The following is a 23,681-nucleotide window of genomic DNA, read 5'->3' as shown; positions in this document are numbered from 1 at the left end:
GAATGTGCAAGCCACTCTTCTCACCAATCAGGTTTTCGAGTCTCCAGCCTTACCTGCTGCGATCCATCCTTCACAAAGCTGTTAAAAATACCTTTCAAACAAGCAAATCTGAAAACATTATTCTCCCTTTCACTATTATCCCAGCTCTGAAGCCCTTTGCATTGAAAGCTCTCAGCCCCGGCCCTTCCCTGCATTTTCCAAATCAGCCTTGTGCTTTGTCTCTGTTGTACCCTAGATCCCGCCACACTGGATCACTCACCCTTTCCCGCTGTGCCCCTTGTTACACCTGTCACCCGCCAGACTGATGCCTGTCATCACCGAAGGCCGGAACATCTGGCCACATCTGGCCTCCCTCCTCCACAGATGCAATGGGCTGTGTACTCACTTCTGCCATCGCACTGCTGACATTTAAATGCGGTTGCATTCAGGACCTCAAGGTACCCAAGGGCAGGCACCTGTTTTATTCATAGTTGTCACCCCATTGTTAAGGGATCTGAGTAAAAACTCAATGAAAATTTGTGGAGTTGACAATCTAAAATGAATATTTAAATTCTTACTTTTATTTTCAATGTCCTGTCCTTTTCTGATATGTCCTCCAGTGGTCTCTCACCAGCACATTTTGGACATACATGGCTTCTCAGTCTTTCTTTTGGGTTTGCTCTTTTCCTTTTAATCTTTTTTTTTTTTTTTAGACATTCTTGGTAATTTAAAAGGAGCCTCCAATAATTTCTGTCTCCTGTTTCTTATCCAGAATTGAGAGAGCTGTTTCATTTCTGGTTACACCCATTTTTCCCTCAACTATTTACGCTACGATTATAACTATTTAAACACTAAGAGGGGACACCATTTTCACACGTATTCACACATACAGGCAACATTTGCCAAGCATAGGTCCGTAGATAGCTACGGTTTCCGGTACTGTAGTTCGGAGTGTTTGGAAGATTCGGAACATGTTCTGACCTGGAATGAAGAGGCAAGAACTGTGGCAATGGAAATCAAGGTCACCGTGCTAAGGCTCACGAGCATGGACAGTCAGGCGTCCTGACTCAGAAGTGAGATTTAGGAAAAGCTCCGTTACTCAGCGTGTGTTTCCGGAATGTCTGGTGCTCATTCTACAGATAGTACAGAGCCAGACCGCAAACCTAGACTGCCTGGGCCACCGCTTGTTAGCTTTGCCATTTCCCGGCCGTTGACTGTACCTTACCTCAGCTTCATTATCAGCAAGATTGAGATAGGGACAGAATTTGAATGAATATGAATGCATATGCTTAGTTATTTTAATCTAGTCAATTTATGAAAATTTCACGACAAAATACAGAATCAAAACCTTTTCATGCTGTCATATTTTTGCTCAATGTCTTTAACATTTTACATATCTCCGTATTCCACACCCTTCCCTCAAAATACAACTGTAATCATAGCAACTCCGACAGTCTCCTTCAGTCCCAGGCCCCAGCCTCACCTCCACTACATGCCGTAGTTTAGAATTACGCCGGGAAATAATGAATGAAGAGTCTGGTTTATTTACAGTCCACGCAGTCCGATGTAATTTAATTAGATCCATCGGCTGTCTCGGGCTGCCAGGAAGACAGGAAGGGGAGGGCGGCGCGGGGACAGGGCAGAACCTCGGCCAGGGAACGCCACACCCCGCCTGCCGCAGGGACCCCAACCACTGCCCGCTGAGCCCCGCGCCCCCGCCCAGCGGGCAGCGACCGGAAGTGAGGCCCGCCCAGGGGCGGGGAAAGATGATTTAAGGCGGGGATAATGCCAGCCGGCCAATCAGAGCGAGTGCCCCGCGGTGAGGGCGGAAGAGAAGCGGTCTAGTTCCGGACGCGGCGGCCTCGGCCGCCATCTGTCACCTTAAAACCGGCACCTACTGCCGGTCGCTGCTGCGCTTCCTGTCTCGGCGGAACCTGCTTCCCGTCCTGCCACCTCTCTGCCCTGTTCTTATCTCCGCCTTCTTCCTCCAATGGATCTGGTGGGAGTAGCATCCCCTGAGCCCAGGCCGGCAGCGGCCTGGCAACCCCGCAAGGTTAGTGATTGTCGGGGCAGGCGTACCTGCCCTGGTCACCAGGGCTCATTCTTCCGGAACACCGGGAGAGGTGACAGGGGAAGTCCTAGGGGCGGGACCCCGACCATCTCGACCTAGGGGCACTGGGTTAGGTGGAGGGAGGAGGCGGCGGGGCTCCCAGAGGCTGTACTGGCTGGGCTGGGGTCTGACTTTACCTCTGCACCTTTCTGAATCTCGGCAGCGTATATTTGACCAGAGCTCCTTTCACAGATGCTGGCATTGGAGGGAAAACAAGCACGATCTTGTTTTTCACAGGCTGAGTCAGCCCTACACGCAGAAAGCTAGACCGAAAGTTGATTTAGGAAGCTGTTTCCTTCATTTGACAAGTGTGGTTATCTCAATTCGGTAATTTCTTGTTTTTGAAGTGGTAAAGATAAAACCTAGGCGCACCCTCCCTCCTCCAAAACAAATACGGAACGGTACCCTACACATGCTGTGAAACGTGTATGAATTTTCATGATCTGCCTGGACTTTAACGTTCAAACTTTTTCCTAGAATGGCAAACACAAAACCTGTATCTCACATCTAGTTTTTCGTTTTCAGGCTGCTCCCTTTTGCGTTACTGTCATCGGAAGGATGTAAGGGCTTCTTGCTCTCCATTGAGGGCTTGGTTGAGAACAAGAGGGCTTTCGTTGGGATTTTGTGTTCCCCAAATTAAGGTCGTGAAGGAACCCAGCTTTGGGTTTTTTTGTGTGTAACCTTCATAACTGCCCTTTGCGTGCTAACTAACATAGAACACTTGTTTCATTTAAAAAGTTCACCTGTTGGGCTGGGGATTTAGCCCAGTGGTGCCGCTGGCTGCCTCTCACAAGCACAAGGTCCCGAGTTCGATCCCCGGTACCAAAAAAAAGTTCACCTGTTAATCTTGTGGGCCTTACCAAGAAAGGGGTAGTTATTAGGGAAAGTTAATTTTATAAAAAATTTTTACACAGCTTTAGGAATAATATATTCCACAGATAAATGTGTTCACATCTACATGTTATGTTGTGTATTTTATTTGTAAAGACTTTTACACGGTCAAGCTCAGTGGACATAAAAGGACAAACTTAGAGACAGACCATTAAATATATACTCTGTCTATGAAATTCTTCCACAAAGTTTGGTTTAAAAAAAAAGTCGAAATGAGACAAACTGTTCTGAGTATATCAAAACAAATTTCACTTACAAGACTAATAATAAATATTTTAGATCAGTCATATTCTCATTTAAATGAGCATCAGAACTCTAAAATTCCACTTTCATCATTTAACCAAAAGTATGCTCCTGGGGTTTACTGATACTCAGTTGAGAGGATGGGGTTTTCACAGGTGAGATAATTTAAAAGAGGCCGAAAGTATAACTTAACTTGTTCCTCTAAATTTAGGGAAAACCCAAATGAGTACTAGAAGCCTAAATGGAGGGAGGTGGAGATTTGAAGGACTTGAAAAATGGAAGGAATGTTTAAGACCAGTGATTCTCAAAACTTTTTAGTTGGGATCTTCTTATACTCTGAGAAATCATTCAGCCAGGTGTGGTGGCGCACACCTGTAATCCCAGCAATTGGGAGGCTGAGGCAGGAGGATCACCATGAGTTTGAGGCCAGCTTGGGCTAGTGAGTTCAAGGCCTGGACTACATAGCAAGACCCTATCTCAGAAAAAAAAAACAACGAACATTTAAGACTCCAAAGAACTTTTGCTTATATTGCTCATATCTATTGATAGTTGTCATATCAAAAATTAAAACAGAAAGTAAAAAATCAGTTAAGGCATTTAAAAGTCATGTTAAAGTAATATTTTTATATTTAAAAATATTGCCAAAACAAAAGAAAATTAATAAATAATATTGTTTTAGGTTTTTTTTTTTTTGGAAACAGGGTCTTGCTATGCAATTCTGGCTGGACTTAAACTCACAGTGACCCTCCTGCCTCTGCCTCCCGGGTGCTGGGACAACAGGTGTGCACCACCACACCCAGCTGTAAAATGACTCAGATCCTCTGCCTGGATTACATCCACTAGCTGTAAGGCTAGAAAAGGGAACTTCTTGGGTTGTGGTTTTCTTGACTTACTTTAACTGACCTTCTGTTGTTTTGTGCCTCCTCCATGTTTGCTTTTTATTTTACCTGGTTCCTTCCCCATGGTTGTATAAAGTGGGGCAGGTAGCTGGGGGTGCCTTTAGGAGCTGGAAGGAAAGAGAGATGGTTTCTCTCCAATCTGCAGCCGGCAGGGCTGGGAGACTGTGGCCTTGCCAAGAGCCCTGAGAAACAGTTCAGTGGCGACAGCTTCTCAGAGGAGAGGGAAATAGGCTGGGTCTTAAAGTTCTTCAGCAACAGGGGAAAAAAACTCCGGAAGCTGGTTCAGGTTTATGGGATGCCCTTAGACAGGACTGTGTGGGTTTCTCATCAGGTCCCCATGCTGTGGGGAGTCTGTGTCGACAATAGGAGATGACTGAATGCCTGGATAGAGCGAGATTAGGAGTTTTCCCCCAGCGCCTTGGGTTTGTTACTGCTAGTTTAATAGTTAATAAAAATTTTGATTTACTGCAGAGTCACAAGATGGTGAGAGAGGATTCTCTAGCCTGTACCCCTGGAGCCTTGCCCAGAAGCCTCTGGTGAATTTTCCCAGCTCCCCTCAGTGGGCCCAGCTGGTGGTGCCTGGGGGTCAGCAGGGGTCTGAGCCTGCCCAGAAGCTGGTGCTCACACAGCCTGGGGAGTTTGTGGAGGCTTTTGGTGGTCGGACTGGAGAGTTTGGTTGCATTTCTGAGTGTGGGGCTGGTAGCCTCTCTGGAACCTTCTCTTAGGGCCTCCCCAGAGGATGTTAGCCTCATCGGAGGGGCCCGGCTGAGCTGGGACACCACGGCTGGCATTGAGTGCTTCTCTTATCAGAAACTACAGTGGGCTGTGAGCAGGACGGACCCCACCCTTCCACAGGCTCCAGCTCTGTCATGGGGTGTGTGGCCCCTGGTTAGCGGGGTCCATGCTGACAGTGTTTGCCCAGGGGCTGGGAACACAAGGAGAGGATCTAGCTTGGATGGGATGATGTGGATGCGGGCAGCCTCACAGAAGTGACCTTTAATTGGTGTAAATAAAAAAGGGGAAAGGCCATGAGATAAAAGAACATGTGAGGGCATGGAGGGTGTGATGTGTGTCACTGGAATGTGGGACTGGGAGGTTTGGGGCTGGGAAGCCAAGCCGGGGGAGTGGTGAAGGGCGCTCCTCGGAAAGGAGCTTGGGTTTTCTAGTGCAGGCAGCAGGCAGTTCACATCTCACCTCCTGGGAAGGTGGCTGGGGAAAGAAATGCAGCCTGTGTAACCCTCCTGCCCGGGTTCAGGGCTGCACACTTCTGCCTGCAGTCCGGCCTTGGGTCAGAAAAGCCTTTGTCTCGGCTTCTAAACCTGTCAAGTGGAGATGATTTTGCAGCCACTCAGTTGTGGTGTGACTTAAATGATCTCGGTAAGTTATGCATATCTAGCCAAGTGGCCTAAATATAGGAAATATTGACCTGTTACCTGTTATGCTACTGTTAGTCATTGTCAAATGTGAGTGAGAATTCTGAGTTGGAGAATACAGTCATCGGCATTGTGGAACCTGGACTTTGAAACTGTTCAGAACAAGCATCTGCAGGTTAAAGGGCCGGAGGAAGTCAGCAGAGTCACGCAGCCAAGAGATTGGCTGCGCTCTCCAGATTACAGAACAAGCGCTTCAGTTTTCCGGACTTCCCCAGCCTCGGCGGCTAATAAGTGCTGAGCCTTCAGACAGCCTCCCTGGTTCCCCAGGTCTGGCCCTGGAAGGCTGGGGTGGTTCTGCATTGGTAAATGTGGGTGTGTGCTAGGGGCCAGGTGCATCTCCTGTCTCAGGGAGAGGGGACAAAACCGATTCTGATTCTCTCAGACGGAAACATAGGTGCCGTGTTTCTTACCCCTGGGTGCTGAGCCACATAGCTCCTGACCTACAGTGCGCTGGAGCCTACATGAGGGTCAGCTGCTTGTATCCCCAGGTGTTGGGTGGAAAGCTCAGAGCAGCTACGGGGCCTGCACCAGCTTACCTTGCTTAAATGTTGAGGCTCAGTCAGGTGTTTTGGTCTCTACATCCTGTACTAGATGTTCAGGAAAGTCTGGGTTTGGACTTTATTTATTTTTATTTTTATTTTTTTGGTACCAGGGATCGAACTTGGGACCTTGCACTTACAAAGCAGGCGGTGGAACCACTGAGCTAAATCCCTGGCCCATGGGTTTGGACTTTATATCCCACAGGCAATGGGAAGCAGTAAAGGAGATGTAAGAAAGGAACCAGAACCAATCAGATCTCCATTTTTAGAAAAACCATCGTGTTGTGATAGGGAGAAAGAAAACAAGACAGGAACAGAAAGATTAGGAGTTAGTTGAGACAGTTGTGAAATAAACCTAGAGTTTGTCTTTCAAGAAAGGTGAGACAGTGGTATTGCGGAAGGCCATCTCCTGAAATGTCTCATAGAATATTACTTTGCAGTAACCTTATTGTTTCAAGAGTCTGTCTTCTAGAGCCTAGAAATCTAATTTTTATGCTTTTGTTTTAGCATATACCATGATGTCTTGGGAGTTGTTGACATACACATTTTACACTTAGCTAAGATTAAATGCTTAGATTAGAATATTAGAACTGGGCCAGGCGTGGTGGTGCACACCTGTCATCCCAGCACTCTGGAGGCTGAGGCAGGAGGATTGGCTCAAGTTTGAGGCCAGCCTGGGCTACATAGTGAGTTCAAGACTGGTCTGAACTACATGGCGGGACTGTCACAAAGAGTAAAACAAACAAAAAAGGTGATTTCTCCAAATAGCTAATCATTCATTTTCAGTTGATTTAACTACTTTAATTCTCAAAAGATAGTATGACTGAGTAATTTCATTCATTACTATGAATTGAGCACCCTTTTTTCCTTTCTTCTTCTGTTTTAAATACACATAGTGTCCATGGGCTACTCCCCAAAAGACAATATCCTGCTCTTTGTCTGATGTCATGAGTGAACAGTTGGCTAAAGAACTGCAGTTAGAAGAAGAAGCTGCTGCTTTTCCTGAAGTTGTGTGAGTAAAATTCTGCAAGAGTTTATTTTCTCTAGCTGTTTCCCATGACAGAGGAGTTTTAGGATCCATGTGACAAGTAAAGAAATAGATCTAGGAAAGCAGTGCAGTAGAGACAGGACTATACGGGGTCTACTGATACTCAAATTTTGGTCCTGATCCTGCAACAGGTTGAGCCTCCCTAAAATTGGGGGCACTCAGAAAGGTTCAGATTTTGATTCAGATTTTCAGATTAGGGATCCTCAACCATGAAAGACTATGCAAATGTTCTAAAATCTGACTCTGAAATCTGAGACACTGCTGGTCCTGAGGAGCAGGTCACATAGGGGATGCTCAGCCTGTATTATCTTGGATAAACTACTGTTTCTCTGGGTTTTTCTTTTTGTTTTTTTATTAGTCCATGTTTGTGCTACATAATGTTTGCATTCCTTGTGGAGAGTGTGTGTGTGCATAATACTGTACATCTTAATTTGATTTTTCACCCTCTTTCCCTTCCCTCCCACCTTTCCCTCCATCTTTTTTGTTTTTTGAGACAGGGTCTTGCTATGTATTTCAGGCTGGCCTCAAACTTGTGATCCCCTGCCTTAGCCTCCCAACTGCTGGGATCCACCCATCTATTGATTCCCTTCATTTTAAATTTTGTGTTACATGTTTGAAATACATAATGTTTACATTTCCTCGTGTTGATTTGGTGCATGTACATAACACATCTTAGTTCTTTTATCTTGTCTTTTTTTTTTTTTTTGGTACCGGGGATCAAACTCTGGGCCTTGCACTTGCGAGACAGGTGAGGTGCCACTGAGCTAAATCCCCAGCCGCTTAGGTCCTTTTTCTACCCCCTTTCTCTCCCCTCCTTCCCTCTTCCCTTTATCTCTCCATCCCTTTTCCCTTTTAGAAAGATCTACTTCTCAACTTCCCATTATCTACTATTTTGTATAATAAAGAGTAAACAAAGAGTTTATACTTTGAGTTTCACACATAAGAAAAACCACGCCATCTTTAAGCTTGTGTGTCTGATTTATTTCACTTAACATTATGGTCTCAAGGTGCATCCATTTTCCAATAGCTGACTTAAGTTTATCCTTTATGGCAGAGTAGTGCTCCACTGTGTATAAATATCACACTTTCTTTATCCACTCATCTGTTGATGAACATACAGGCCGCTTCCAAGATTTACCTGTTATGAATTGTGCTGCTATAAACATGAGCATGCATGGATCACTGTAATACAGTGTCTTACTTTTGAGAAGACACCTAGAAGAGGAGTCGCAGGTCAGATGGAATTTCTAATTTCAGTTTTGGGGGGAGTCTCTGTACCGATCTCCACAGTGGTTCTCTGGGTTTTGTAAATTAATGTTAATGTAACAATTGAACTAGATGAGGAACAGTTTTCAAGTTTATCTCTTCGTCAATTTTTTTTCCTTTGAGGCAGGGTCTTGCTGTGTAGTCCACGCCGGCCTCCAACTCGGGGCGATGCTCTCGCCTGAGCCTCCTAAGTGCCAGGATTACAAGCGTGCACCATCATGCCTAACCCTTATCAATTTTTGTCAGTCCTTTAATTAGAACATAGAACAGATGCGTTTGAGTGGGTTTTGAGGTTTCTTTTAACCCTGGCCCGTGTTCTCATGAATGTGGAGAATGATGTTGAGACTGGCAGAGTTAGCAGGGTTCTTGCCTGTGGTTGAATATGGGGTTTACGAGAAAAAGACATGTCCTGCTCTCATAGTCTGCAGGCTGTCTGTACCAGCGCATTGTGTTAGTTCCTTTTTTAAAAAAATTTTTTTTTTTTTTGGTACCGGGGATCGAACTCGGGTCCTTGCGTTTGCGCAGCAGGCAGTGAAACCACTGAGCTAAATCCCCGGCCCCTATCTATTATTTTGAATAGCGCTGCTGAGGGACCATTTCTTTCGGGGGAAAACCTTGATACTTCCAGCGACCTGATGCTGGCTCAGATGCTGCAGATGGAGTTTGACAGAGAGTACGACGCCCAGCTGAGGCGTGAAGAAAAGAAATTCAATGGCGACAGCAAAGGTACAGTGACTTCTTTGCGATGACAACTGTGGGTGGGAGAAAGTGCTTGCACCGTGCTCCCAAATACATCTTCCACGCTTTTTGCCTTTTCAGTTTCCATTTCCTTTGAAAATTACCGCAAAGTGCATCCCTTTGAAGACAGCGACAGCTCTGAAGACGAGGTAGACTGGCAGGACACTCGCGACGACCCCTACAGGCCAGGTAAGGTAGTGGCGCTGGGAGCGGGGACCCAGGGAGGGGTAGGAAGCCGGATTTGCCTAATGAACCCTTTTAGTTTTGTATTTATCTTTGCACCTCATTTGGTAATTTACTGTTAGATTCACATGCCTGTTCAGAGAGTGTTGACTACAGCAATTTAGTTTTTGCTATTTTCATATCCTTGCCTTGTTTTAATTGCCGTTAGCAAAACCAGTTCCCACTCCCAAAAAGGGTTTTATTGGAAAAGGAAAAGACATCACCACCAAACACGATGAAGTGGTGTGCGGGAGAAAGAATACAGCAAGAATGGAAAATGTAAGTTACAGATTCTGCCTCTCCAGAGTTTTCTTTGAATGCATTGCAAAAATGAGGATTGGGAATCTTAAATTTTTCTAAAAATGCCTTTTTTGTTGTTGTTGTTTTTTTGGTACCAGGGATCGAACTCATGAGCTTACACTTTCGAGGCAGGTGAGGTGCCACTGAGCTAAATCCCTGGTCCCTAAAAATGTCTTTTTTTCCCCGAAGATATTTTAGATATCATGAAAACTCAGCCGCCAAAGAAATATAAAGTGCCTCAGAATAAAACCCTCTGGCAGTATTTTGAAAGCTAATTTGATCTGTATTGATTGTAAACTTAAAGAGTTCTTATGCAATGTTTATTTTCCTGCACTTTATTTTTTATAAAATAGCACCCTTATCCAAGAAACAGATAACAGTGGTCACTGGAGCTAGGAATGGGAGTGAAAAATACTTTTTACTACATATCTTTTTATACTTTTGGATTTTCTTTTTAGTGCTGAGAATTGAACGTAGGGCCTCACTAGGCAAGCACTTTACCACTTAACTGTACCTCAGCTATTATTTTTTGTGGAATTTTTTCTTTTGTGCCTAAACTACCTCCCGCAAAATCAGAAATAAAATATAATTTTAAAGAAGTAGCATTCTAGAGCCAGGTGTGATGGCTCATGCCTGTAATCCCAGCACTCTGGGAGGCTGAGGCAGGAGGACTGGTATGAGTTCAAGGCCAGCCTGGGCTACATAGCAAATTCAAAGCCAGCCTGAACTACATACCAAGACCTGTCTCAAAAACAAACAAAACCACTATTGCTCCTCTTTAATGAGTGAGTTTTTGGGTTTTTTTCTCTGCAGTAGCTATGGGTTCTGTTTTTGTATCATGATCAGTTATTGAATATGAAATCTGTTCCTAGTGAAGACTAATCTCACTGTTCTTTTTTTAGTATCTCTGTCTAAAAATATTTAGATGCTAATTCTTCTATTTTTGGCAGTTTGCGCCTGGGTTTCAGGTAGGAGATGGAATTGGAATGGATTTAAAACTATCAAACCATGTTTTCAATGCTTTAAAACAACATGCCTACTCCGAAGAACGCCGGAGCGCCCGCCTGCACGAAAAGAAGGAGCATTCCACCGCAGTGAGTGTCTGGGAATTTTTCTTTAGTGGAAAGATTTATATTGGAAATGTTCATGTTTGGGTGAAACAAAACAAAACTTCACGTTTGATACTTTTTCATGAGATTGGCTTTTCAAATCAGACATAAATATAACTCAAACAACTTTGCAGTTTGGCTTTTCCGATTTAATGTAATGGTTATTAGTCACTTAAACTCACATTTTAGTGGCCATACATGATTTGGACTGTATAGTTTACATTACATGAGCTGAATGTTCCAGGGTTTAAAAAATAAATTTCCTAGGCCAGGTGTGATGGTGCACACCTGTAATCCTAGCACTCAAGAGGCTGAGGCAGGAGGGTTGCTGCCAAGTTTAAGGCCAACCTGGGCTACATTGTGAGTTCAAAGCCAGCCTGAACTACATAGCAAGACCCTGGCTCAAAAAAATTTTTTTTCCTGTTATGCTGTTAATATATTTATAACTTAATAGTCTTAATCTATAATGTTTAATATAAAGGAAGATCATATCTACTCTCCTGAGAATAAGTTGATTTATTAAGCCTTAGAAAAACTGTAAGAATGCTAGGAGTGCTATTTAAACTCTGATGATAAAATAAGATTTTTATTAGAAGTATTACTTTATTTTTATTTTTTATTTTTTGTGGTACTGGGGATTGAACTCAGGACCTTGTGCTTGCCAGGCAGGCATGGTGCCACTGAGGCAAATCCCCAGCCCTAAAATAAGATTTTGGTTAGAACAGTTTGTGAGTGTTTTCTTTTTCATCTCCAGTTCAGTTTTTTGAAGTAAAGGCAGGATATGAAAGTCACAGCCACAGCTCTTGAAAAACCCCAGGAGGCTGGCAGGGAACCATGCAGATCCCACAGGGCCGGGCCCAGGAACATGGTCCTGCTGGAAGAAGGGATGTTGTCCGTGTGTTGCATGGTGCCGCCCTCACAGAGGACAGGAAAGGGGCCAGGTCCCTGGGGAGGGGCCCGGCCGGGTGGGGAAGGGGTCGAAGCTGGAAGGGGAGGTCAAGAAGGGGGACTGTGCAGGCCCCATGGAAAGACACAGTGTCTGCGAGTATCTGTGTAGCTGCCCCAGTGCCCACCCCTTGCCGCCTGTGTCCCCTGCCTGGAAGCAGGAGGAGTGGAACATGCTTACTGCTGTTACCAAGAGGCAGCAGGCAGTGCCACCCCCTTGCCCAGGCTTTGATTTGCTCTTTCTGGGCATGTTTGTCTCCAAAGGGACAGTGGGGGCAGGCACCAGAGGAGGGGCGGGTATGGTGGGCCAGGAGCCTGACAGCACCAGGACTATGGGCCCTCGGACCCGAGGCTTTCTGCCCCTGGTCCCCTTGAGGTCCCTACCTGGGAGGAGGGTGCAGGCTCCATGGCAAGGCTTCCTTGGAGAAGCCAGAGGTGCTCTGCTCCTTGCCAGCCCTGCCCTGTCTCTCCCAGCAAGTGGGGAGTCAGGGTGAAGAGAGCACGTGTGCCGTAAAGAGAAGGTGATGGCCACCGTGGGGTGAGGGTCCCCCAGGGCCGGTCCTGCTGGTGCTCACAGCTGGAACGCCGAGATTTCTCTCCCTCAGAGTCTTCCGGCACCTGGATCTTCACACTTGGGCCGTGGTGAGGGGAAGGAGAACCGGCTCGGCCTCTCCCGAGTCAGTGGGGCACAGCCACTGAGCTCTCCTCACAGGACACTGCCAGTGCGGGGGTGGGACCCGGGCCTAGGGACAGACTGCACCTCAGCACTTTGCTCCCTGTCTTCCCTGTGTCCTCCCTCAGAAACAGCCCCTCTTGGGAGTCGCCCTCAGTCGCTCCCCTACACTTAGGACACTGGTCACTGTGGTTCCACGTCAGCCCTGAACCCGCTCTGGGGCTGACCCGTGAGGATGATGCTCACAGAAATACTGACTCTGAGGCCCTGACTGGGACTCTGACCAGACCCAGGTCTCGGCCTCACAGCCCGGCTGGCTGAGCCCCAGGCCCCACGCCTTGTCCCGGAATCTCTCCCCCAGGCCTGACTTGGTGACTTGGTGTTCTCGTAGGTCAGTGATGGCGAACCGTTTAGAGACCGAGGGCCCAAACTGCAACCCCAAACCCACTCATTTATCGCCAAGTGCCAACCCTGCAGTTAAACTGAACACTGAGATTTTAGTTTAGAAAAAACAACTCATACACTTGGCTCACGGCCAACAGAGAGGGATCTCCGTGCCCACTGGGGCCCATGTGCCATAGGTTTGCCACCCCCGGTACAGGTACTCATTCTCAAAGGCGTTGAGTTACGTTTCTCTTTATTGTGTATTAATACCTGTTTAGGGTTACATTTCTAGGGTGAAGTGTATCTTGACACCACTGTTCTAAGAGCCTGATATAGAGAGATGGATAATATGTATATTAAATAATAAAGGTTAAAAAGGTAAAGATGTATTTTGAGTGTTAGAAGCGGCACAGGAGCTGCTTCATGATTGAGTCATTCTCACTCACGGTTCCTGATCTTTTGCAGGAGAAAGCAGTTGACCCCAAGACACGCTTGCTTATGTATAAAATGGTCAACTCCGGGCTGCTGGACACCATCACTGGCTGCATTAGCACAGGGAAGGAGTCGGTTGTCTTTCATGCGTATGGAGGGAGGTAAATGAGCCAACGGTAGCACCACTGCCATGTGTGCACGGGCATCATCCCTTGTCCCCAGGATTGGTGGATTTATACAGAATCAAAGTTAATCCTGCAGGCCTGAGGCAGGAGGATGTCCGTGAGTTTGAGGCCAGCCTGGGGTGCACAGTGAGTTCAAGGCCAGGATAAACTACACAGCGAGACCCTGTCTCACAAAATTAAAAAAAAAAAAAGTTACTGCTGCATTGCAAGTAATTGAAAAAGTCTAGACAGTAAGGAAGTGCTTTCTCTTTCCTTAACTGTTTAACATGTTTCCCTTTCTAGGTAAGACATTTACATATGATCATATAATGAATTATACTGTTAAGTTCTAAAAAAGTACACATGAGTGTTGGGAGCTGGGTGTGGTGGCACACATCTTTTGTCCAGCACTCTGGGAGGCTGAGGCAGAAGGATCCCAAGTTGAGCCCAGCCTGGACATTTTAGGGATTTAGCAAGACCCTGCCTCAAAATATAAAATAAAGAGGTCAGGGGTATAACTCAGTGCAAGAGCCCTGGATTCAGTCCTCAGTAGTAGGGAAAAGAATTGGAGCTCAAGTTTGTACCTCAGTGGTAAAATGTTAGCAGGCACAGGGCCCTGGGTTTGACCCCAGCACTAAAAAGAAAGCTAAAAGAGTTTAACATTGGAGCATCATTTTTCAAGCTATGTGATCTCACAGCTTACTAAACATCATTTAAAAATTGTACCTCACCTCATAGAACTTTTGTGGGAATAAATGAGATACCGGGGATCAAACTCAGGACCCTGCACTTGGCAGGCAGGCTCAGCGCAGCTGAGCTACATCCCCAGCCCAGTGAGATCATATTTGATAATACCTGGTATATAATATTAATCTTGGTGAGCATTTCTAAATTTCCCTTTTCTAAATTTCCACTGAGGGCTCTCTGAGACCGAGTAAATATAACTTAGCGGTGAGATTATTTTAAAATGAAAAGATTAAGCTGGGCCTCGTGGTGCACAGCTGTAGTCCCAGCCCTCAGGAGGCTGAGGCAGGAGAATCACTGTGAGTTCTAGGCCAGCCTGGGCCACACAGTGAGCTCAGGGATCGCGACTGGATTGGGTGGTGGTGACAGTGAAGGAGGGGAGAGAGGGCCTGTGACTTGAAGGCAGATGCAACAGCCTGAGTGCTGCTGGGTTGGGTGTGGGGGTGCTGTTACTGGGGTGAGAGCCTGGGGCAGGGGTGCAGGGAAACTGCCCTCTTCTCACTGCCTTTCCTCCCATTGTCACGGTCCTGCCTCTGGTGGGAGTCCTCACAGCCCCGCCGGCCCTGCACCAACTCCTCACTTCCTCCTCTCATTCTTCTCTCCAGTGCCCCAGGCTCTGCGTGGGTCCTCCCTGCTTCTGTTAACTCTGCCCCAATCCCACCCCTTGCCCTGGTTGCACACGGCATCCTTTGTTCTCTGAAGCCTTCCCTGCCCTGCTGGTCCAAAGGGCCTTGCCCAAAGGGCCTCGCCGCTCCTGTGTCTGTATCCTCTCCCGCCTGCTTTGCGCTCTCCTGGGCAGGGCCCCTCTGTTCATCTTAATATCTGCCCTGAGTAGGGCCAGGGATTTAGCTCAGGGGCATCACGCCTGCCTCACAAGCAAATGTCCTGAGTTCCATCCCTGGTAACCAAAACAAAACAAAACAAAACACAAAACACCCAATGTAATGCTTAGCCTCTGGCAGATGGTCCTGAATATTATTTGATGTAGTATATCTGCCATGAGGGAGTTATTTTTAAAGAGCTGTTCTGCATGTCGCTTCTATTGAAGTTTACCTTTGAATATCCTAAGTAGACTGCAGCCTTCTTAATGTTCACATCTTTTCATAGCTTTCCAAGCTTGATCCCATAGTTACTAAGTGAACATTGTTTAAAACTGGCAACGGTTTGGGAGGCTGGGGCAAGAGGATCCTAAGTTCAGGTCCAGCCCAGGCAACTTAGCAAGACCGTCTCAAAGTTAAAAAAAAAAGGCAAGGGATGTAGCTCAGTGCAAAGGACCTGGATTCAACCCCCAGTCCACACACAGGCACACACACAAAGCTGGGGCAGTGGTGGGTCAGTAGTCCTAGGTGTTTAACAGAGTTCTGGGCGACATAGAGAGGCCCCACTTCAAACAAAACAACTCCCAAACCGAACATCCTATTAAGAGCTGAAACTGGGCAGCTTACAAAAACCAAGATTCGACACTCTCAGAGCACATAGATCCACTTGACTCTTATAGAATCTTTATTTTGACATTGTTTTCCTCATGAGCTGATAACTTGTACTGATTTTATTTTTTTTCTTCCACTTAGCATGGAGGATGGAAAGGAAGATGTTAAAGCTGTACCTACAGAATGTGCCATCAAGGTATTTAAAACAACCCTTAATGAGTTTAAGAATCGTGACAAATATATTAAAGATGATTTCAGGTTCAAAGATCGCTTCAGTAAACTAAATCCACGTAAGATCATCCGCATGTGGGCAGAAAAAGAAATGCACAATCTCACAAGGTAAAGAAAATCATGAGCTAGACGTACTCTTGACCTTTTAGTATCGGGACTATTAGCTGGGCAAAAAAATCCATGCTTTCTTTTCCATTCATTTCTAGAAATAACAAAGGGCCTTGAAATTCTAGTGTTTAATGAGGCTTTTATAAGAAAATATTTCTACATATTTAAGCTGAATTCATCCTTTCCATTTCTTTTTTCTTTCCTCAGTGATTTGGGGGAAAACTTGGGCATTTTCTGCCTAGATATTTTATCATATCTCAATGCTCTTTTAAATTGTCTAAGAATTAAAATGTCCAGCTTCCAATTAAGCTTGGGACAAATAATGATTTCCCTTTTTGTCTCATAAAATGTTATTGCATTTAATTTGTTAATTTGATGGGATATGGTCTTAACCAATCAAATTCAGTTTGCTAAATTGGACCTCTCAATTCTCTACAAAGTCTCTCTCCTATGAAAGAATTTCTTTTATCAACCAAAAAATTGAGTCATAAACTTCGCTATTAATCTTCCCATTAACTATTGAAAACTTAGTTTTAGTTTGTTGTTTTCTAAAGATGTTTGCTTTCAGAAGTATTTATCTCTATGTATTAGTTGCAGAATTCTTCTCCCTAGAACTTTCTGGAATAAATTTCGGTGGTCTTGCTGCCCTCTTGTTTCTACACTATGGGACCCTCGTCAGCTTTCCATAGTCTTTAGTGTGAACGCAAAGGCTCCTGAGCCACAGCTCGCCCCTCTGAGGCCTCAGCCCCGTTGCCCGTCCCTCTCCTCACGGCCCCAGGGTGTTGACATCTGGGTCCCCTGAGCGGTCTGTGCCCCCTGCATTTCCTCAGTGTCACAGAAGAGCTCCTCCTAAGAAGTCTTTCGAGGTGCTGTGTGCACCCATGGCTCCTCCTACACACCTGCCAGCGCACGCATCACACTGCCTTCTATTCGGCCCTTCACAACTGTCCTTACCAGTCCATGGGTTCTCCACGGGCGGACTCTTGTTTCACTGTGTGTGTAGAGCCACACAGCCAGGGCAGAACATTGTGCCAGCTCAGGTTAGGTATTTGTTGAAGAAATGACATCTTTTCTCCTTCTGATCTTTATATTCTTAACCATTTATTTCTATGTAGAATGCAGAAAGCTGGAATTCCTTGTCCAACAGTTGTATTACTCAAGAAACACGTTTTAGTTATGTCTTTTATTGGCCATGATCAAGTTCCAGCCCCTAAATTAAAGGAAGTAAAGCTCAGTAGTGAAGAAATGAAAGAAGCCTACTATCAAACTCTTCACGTAAGTCGTGCCTTTAAAAGCATTTACACACTGATTTTAAATATACTTCCTCTAGCTATGTATGGTGGCTCACACCTGTAGTCCCAGCTACTCAAGAGGCTGAGGCAGGAGGATCACTTTACCCTGGGATTTGAGAAGAGCCAGGGCAACACAATGAGACCCCCAGCTCCCCCTAGGAAAAAAAATCCTCTAAATTTAAAAAGTTTTCCTTAGTAGTATTTCATGGTGTTAAGGACAAACTGAAGTTTGTGAAGAAATGTTACAAGAGTTTTCTTTATGTCGGTATATGGTCTGGAGAAGTTTTAGGAAACTAAAAGACTCCTTGGAGCAAGGGAAAACTTCATCGTTGGCCCTAGTAACTTAGAACATGAAGCTGATTTTCACAAAACTTCCTTAAATAAAACTGATGCTACTACATGCGGCAGACATAGTGCTTTCTTAGTCTGTGCTTTCTTGGATGCACAGTGAAGGGGGTTGGAGGAAGCAGGCTTCGCCTCACTGTAGGACAGTGATGGGGGTGGAGACCCAGGTTGGTAGGGGTGAGGGTCTGACAGTCGGAGCCGCTCTGGGGTCTCCAGGGGGCCACTTATGCTTTGGGCAGCAACTGGATTACATGTGAGGCCTTCAAGCTCTAGGAAGGACTCCGAATGCTGTCATCATTCCTTGCACTGTTCCAATTGAACGCAAGAAATAGTATTTCAGTCTTCATGGAGCCACTGTGTCAGGCAGCAGCTGTTGTGAATATGAACACTTATGTACCCCAGTGCATGTGCTGCATGAGGCTGGACAGGAGACACCTTTCCCTGCCTCAGAAGGACAATCAAGTCCACTCTTCTGGCTCCTCTGGGAGGTCAGTTAGCTGGGGAAGAGATGAAGTAGTGCTGTGCTGTTTAATTCCATGAAGGGCAGCAAACAAATGCATTAGTGTTGGTTTCTACTCTTAAGTCTAAGGGTCTCCATCAGAAATGACTGTGTAATGCCCTTAATTTTAAAGGATATCTCTTTTCCACCGTGGTGACATTCGGGAAATACCGTTCACCTGGGAATTATGCATATAATCCCGTAGAGGTCGGAGCTGGGGAAGTGGCTTGCCTCAGTGCCCTGGTGGTCTCCCCACACTGGCTGCCATCCTACCCATGCGGGAACGCAGAGCTGCCCCTCGGCAGGGCAAGAGAGTCAGTGCCACACATCGAGTCCCCACCCTCCCTAAACAACAACAAAAGCCCAGTCCTAGATTCTACAAAGTAGAAAGGAAGTTAAGTTTCTGTGGGCGGAGGATGCAGCTCAGTGTCGAGCACTTGCCTAGCATGGGCCAGACCCTGGGTTCAATTCACAAAAAAATTCACAAAAAAAAGAAAAAAAAGAAGAAGTAAGTTTCTTTGGCCTGTTTTGTTTTTCCTGAAGAGGGATTTCTACCCACAGGCAATCAGGTGGGTACGTTAGAACTGTTCCTCACGTCTAAGTGTGTGCCTTGCCCCCGCAGCTGATGCAGCAGTTGTATCACGAGTGCACGCTGGTGCACGCCGACCTCAGCGAGTACAACATGCTGTGGCACGCCGGGAAGGTGAGGCGGGTCTGTGCACGTGCGGGGCCAGCGTGCCACCATGAGCTGCGCGTGGACACCCCGCGTGTGCTCTGTCTCACAGGTCTGGCTGATCGACGTCAGTCAGTCAGTGGAGCCAACGCATCCTCACGGCTTGGAGTTCCTGTTCCGGGACTGCAGGAATGTCTCCCAGGTGGGCCGCCGAAGCCGTCTGTTTTGTGGGGTGCAACAGGTTCTCCTATTCTCCTTCCAAAGATAAAGTCAGCTTGAGGACCATGTTCTTAGAGACTGAGTGTAAGAATATCGGCCCCCTTCAGGATAAAGACATAAAGATCAATTTATCAGATTTCATTTGCAGTAAGAATTTGGTTCCATGTCTCACATTTCAGCAAAATTCCCAAAGAGTGAAATACTGGCTCCTAATGTTTAAACAGTTGAGTGGACATTTAGTACACACAGTGCCTAAACATAAGCTGGTAAATGGTGAGCTTTCATGCTTACTGCCATTATTGCCATTAAAAAGAGGATGATAGGGCCAGGGATTTAGTTCAGTGGTTCCACCGCCTGCCTGCAAGTGCAAGGACCCGAGTTCCTTCCCCAGTACCAAAAAAACCCAAAAACAAACAAAAAAGAAGGGGATGATAATGGGCATGGTGGTGCGCATCTGTAATCCCAGCACTGGGGAGGCTGAGGCAGGAGAATCCCTTAAAGTTCAAGGCCAGCCTGGGCCACATAGCAAAACCTTGTCTCAAAAAAAAAAAAAAAAAGATTCAAGGAGGTAAAACTCAGCACAGAGCTGAATGCTATCTGTTTGCCATTTTGAAGGGAAATTAGTTAACAGCAGATTTGATAGGCAAGATCTTTTTAGAAGATAAAAGAGCTCCATTCGGAGATAACTTCTGAGTCTGCTTGGAAATTTCAGTTCATGGGGCTTAGTGAATGTGCTGCATCTACACAGCAAAGGGCCAAGCAGGTCTCACTCACTCATAGTGCGGAAGGCAGAACAGATGTGTGGCAGAGGTCAAAGCCAGCAGAAGCTGAGCAGAGGGAAGCCAGGGGTGGGGAAATCCCGTCTCACAAGTGCACTGTGGGTTTGTATAAGAACCTCGCTCAGGACTCTCTACTCTCACTGGCCCTCTTGCATTTTGCTCAGTTTTTCCAGAAGGGAGGAGTAAAGGAAGCCCTCAGTGAGCGGAAACTTTTCAATGCTGTTTCGGGCCTGAACATCTCGGCCGATAATGAAGCGGACTTCTTAGCTGAGGTGAGTGGTGGATGGCAGTTGCTCACCTCCCTGGCGATGAGAGCTGCATGGAAGACAAAGTTTAAGCTCCCTTCCCCTAAACAAAATGAATTCGAGACTTTTCTTGAGACGAGTTTGGTCCTTTTCAGGCTTAAAACTTAGAATAAATATGTAGCAAAAATAAGCTCACCATTTGCCTAAGATGGACAAATAACACATTTCCAATATAGTCCTGCTTCTGTTACCTGGATGAGGAAGTTGACTGGTGAACACCCCAGTGGTACAAAAAGCAATAAACATGGTCCCTGCCCTTAACGGAACAGAGTTAGAAGTGGCCCTCCTTAAAAATATCCAGTCATTGTATGGAGCTACAGAGCCGTAAAACAAAAACCAAAACAGCTGCCTCCAGAGAACACTGAACATCGAACAAAGTTATGAAACAGCAGCTAATTATTCCCAGCATTATAGCAAAGCAGAGAAGGGCTCTCGAGTCTGTTCAAGAGCTTCCCAACAGGACTTGGCGGTCAGCTTTGCTGGACCCTGTGCCAGAGCAGAGGTGACAGAAAGATGGTGAATTCAGCCCCCAGCACAGTAGCTCAGTAAGTACCGGTAGCTGTTTCAGTTTGTCAATGGATGTTGGAATTTCTTTTTTCCTGTTCTTGGAAAGCTTAATAAAGTATGGATATTCCTCATTTAATGACTTACCATTTTAACGACTTTTGGACTTAGAACCAAAGCACACTGCTTGGACTTATGACCCACAGCTGGGACTTCAAACCTGTCTTTCCTTGATACAGTTCTGTCTGGTTTATAGAGCATCAATGTCTTTTTATACAGTACACCTTATTTATACAGTACTGTAACTTTTGCTGATTGTACTGTACAGTGCTGTAGTTTAATGTTCTGATATACATTACAGTACTGCATGCAGGAGTTATGCAAATAAAATCAAAGGCATCAAGTTGGAGTTTCCTTTGCCCATGTCTTTGTTCTGAATATTGTAATGTACAAACTACATGCAGTTCCTTATTTAACGAACTAGTCTCAGGAACTGAACTCAGTCACTAAATGAAGAGTGTAGCTGTACACAGTAAGACCTAATAGATGCCAGTTGCTGGCTTCATAAAGGTATTAAATATTGACCCTGACCATACATGTATGTCTGTATACATGTTTGTATATACACAGTAATTCTGTATTTGTTTTTGTCTTTGTTTTTTGAGACAGGATCTCAGTATGTAGTTCAGGCTGGCCTTGAACTCATAGCAGTCCTCCTGCCTCAGCCTCCTAAGATTATAGGCATTCACCACTTTGCCCAGTTTACACACAGTGATTTTGATTCAAGGCCAGCATCATTAAGAATGTCTTACTTCAGGGCCCGGGATTTAGTTCAGTGGTTTCGCTGCCTGCTGTACAAGCGCAAGGACCCGAGTTCGATCCCAGTACCAAAACCAAAACAAAACAAAGAATGTCTTACTTCAGTGGTGGCAAACCTATGGCACACATATTATTTGCTTTTAAGACAAAAAAGATGTTAATGTATGAGTTGTTTTTTCTAAACTAAAACCTGAGTATTGAGGTAATTGCAGTGTTGGCACCTTGTGATAAATAAGTCACTTTGGGGTTCCAGTTTGGGGAGTCAGTCTTGCATCTCCATCATTGTCCTAGGTAATTATTAAGAGATTAAAAGTATCACCTCGATCTACACTGGTTTCCGAGAAGTAGGAATTTGACAGAGGGACCCAATGTATTGATTTTTTAGATAGAAGCTTTGGAGAAAATGAACGAAGATCACGTTCAGAAGAACGGGAGGAAAGCAGCTGCGTTTGTCAAGGACGACGGCGGCCCGCCAGCGCTGTCCGCCGAGTAGCGCCAGCGCCCCCTGCTTTCCACGGCGGGGTTGTCAGCTGCCTGTGGCCAAGGAAGTGGTGGGTGCCTCAGAGTCCCCAAGCTGGAGGAGCGGACTGTGGTGCTTCCGTGCATTTCTCCCTTGTAAAACTCCTGAGCCAGATGTGTGGAATTCTTAGCTTGGCATTAAGAATAAAATGTCACTACCTCTCATCCATCTTATGAACAGGATAATAGAGTTCTTTAACAGCTGTAGGGCATCTAGCCAAGGGAGACTGAATTTTACACCACTCGTGGTATAAAATGTTGTGATGAAAATGATAAAAGAGGATTCTAAATATGGGAGGAAAGGACAGATGTGTTTCCAAGGGAGGTTTGGTGACAGCGCCTCCACTGTTTCACCTCCATGTTTTGTGTTGCATCTTTCCTCCGGTACTATCAGCCTCAAATTAGCCCTTCCCAGTTCTCTTTCCAGACTGACCGAGATTCTAAAGGGAAATGTCTCCCCTTGGTAAGTGGTGAAAGGGGAGATTTGGTTTCAGGTTGGCTGATGGAAATGGACGTACATATTGGTGCATCATGCAAATGAGTGGAATTTTACTTTTGTTCATCCTCATATCTAGGCAAAACCATCATGGCTTTTGGAAAGAGATAAATGTGTGAGAACTTCCTACCCAGCTGAATTTTAAAATTTATCTTTCAGCCTTTTTTACTTTGAGGTTCAATGGTCGGGCTGTACCCAAGTGTTGTGCTCTGCATTATAATGAAATTATCTGGAAGGACAGAATGTAAGACTTCATCATATTAGTCAGTGAAAGAAATTTCAGTTTACATTTCACTAAAACTACTTACTGGCTTTGAGAGAAATAGAACAAACTAATCAGAGCTATTAAATAATCGGTGGATATGAAGCACGTACACAACAAACGGGCACCATATTCAACAACTCATGTGAGCCTTCTGGCCTCCCTTCTGATAGTTCTTAGCCCTCGTTGGACGCCACTTTTAAAAAGCAAGCCCTGTGCTGAAAAAGTACACTGGTTTTGCTGGGATGGAAGTTTGTGGCCACCATGTAATCCTTCCTCCAGTTTCTGAGGTCAGGGTGCAACCACTGAAGACCCAGGCTTGCCGTCTGGTAGTAGAAAGTAAGACTCTAGACGTGATTTATTTTGGAAAGCTTCTCTTTTAACGTTATTTTAAAATGCCAAATGTGTTCTTCCTAGAAAAATATTTATTTTTTGTTTCTATTGTAGCTTTTAATGCATTTCAGAGGAGTGTGATTTTGGATAGAATCGTTACATTTTGGAAATGTTTACTATTCTGAAACAGATTTACATGACTGGTAATTATTGACTTGACAGAAATTTCAGAGAACTAATTTTTAAAACAATCATTTAAAACTTGTTTGCTTTGTTTTCTGACATACGCTGTGTGACAAAAAGCAGCAACGCATTGCTTGGAGTGTGCTGTGAACATGACTTTTAAGAAATTAAAAATCCAGAGACGACTTTAGAACTGGTTTGTGATTTCTTCCCTTCCTTTATTAGCCTCTGTCCTGGCGCCACATTGCCCTCTTCCTGTGACATTAGCACCACTGTGTTTAACAGGTTCTTCCCCCTCAACTTCTACTTGAATTTCATTTTCACATGGTCTGTTTCACATTATAAATACGTTTTTCCCCTCTTATAGGTCAAAAAATAGATTTTTCACATAGTGGAAAAAGAAAATGAAAAATGTTGGTTTGCTAGAGAATCTAATAGTATATATATAAAATATGGAAATAGGAATATTTTAGCTGATATTAATGACTAGTTATAAAATAAATCCACATAAGGATTACTAGAAATTTTTATTTCAACAAGATAATTCATTGCCAGTTTCCTTCAT

The 23,681-nt window shown here is 45.1% G+C and overlaps 1 protein-coding gene across 2 annotated transcripts; it reads left to right on the top strand.

Annotated features, from left to right (window-relative positions):
* The first annotated feature begins 1,810 nt into the window (after positions 1 to 1,810).
* Positions 1,811 to 23,301, top strand: Riok3 (RIO kinase 3). 2 transcript variants are annotated; one of them, XM_004853157.3, is made up of 13 exons: positions 1,811 to 2,032; positions 6,991 to 7,106; positions 8,989 to 9,134; positions 9,228 to 9,335; positions 9,538 to 9,647; positions 10,619 to 10,762; positions 13,245 to 13,372; positions 15,691 to 15,888; positions 17,004 to 17,163; positions 18,647 to 18,727; positions 18,810 to 18,899; positions 19,860 to 19,967; positions 21,709 to 23,301. In XM_004853157.3, exons 1-13 carry the CDS (start codon positions 1,970 to 1,972, stop codon positions 21,814 to 21,816), a joined length of 1,560 nt encoding a protein of 519 aa, XP_004853214.1. In that variant the 5' UTR covers positions 1,811 to 1,969; the 3' UTR covers positions 21,817 to 23,301. The 2 variants fall into 2 exon arrangements, with proteins under 2 accessions (XP_004853214.1, XP_021120811.1); XM_021265152.2 differs by lacking the exon at positions 6,991 to 7,106 and having other exon boundaries at positions 1,829 to 2,032.
* Positions 23,302 to 23,681: the final 380 nt, after the last annotated feature.

The sequence above is a fragment of the Heterocephalus glaber genome, unplaced genomic scaffold (genome assembly GCF_053883595.1).
Source record: "Heterocephalus glaber isolate CG9 unplaced genomic scaffold, H.glaber_assembly_v1.0 deba00000331, whole genome shotgun sequence".
In the NCBI taxonomy this organism is placed as follows: Eukaryota; Metazoa; Chordata; class Mammalia; order Rodentia; family Bathyergidae; genus Heterocephalus; species Heterocephalus glaber.
Note: the sequence above shows the minus strand (reverse complement) of the source record. Positions and strands in the feature narration are given on the sequence as shown.

What these genes read in the sequence shown, in the direction of transcription:
- Riok3 (XM_004853157.3), top strand. Translation starts at nt 1,970, where the DNA reads ATGGATCTGGTGGGAGTAGCATCCCCTGAGCCCAGGCCGGCAGCGGCC. An exon ending in ATTCAATGGCGACAGCAAAG is followed by an intron (nt 9,135 to 9,227) that starts GTACAGTGACTT and finishes TTGCCTTTTCAG; the next exon opens with TTTCCATTTCCTTTGAAAAT. An exon ending in AGAAGGAGCATTCCACCGCA is followed by an intron (nt 10,763 to 13,244) that starts GTGAGTGTCTGG and finishes GATCTTTTGCAG; the next exon opens with GAGAAAGCAGTTGACCCCAA.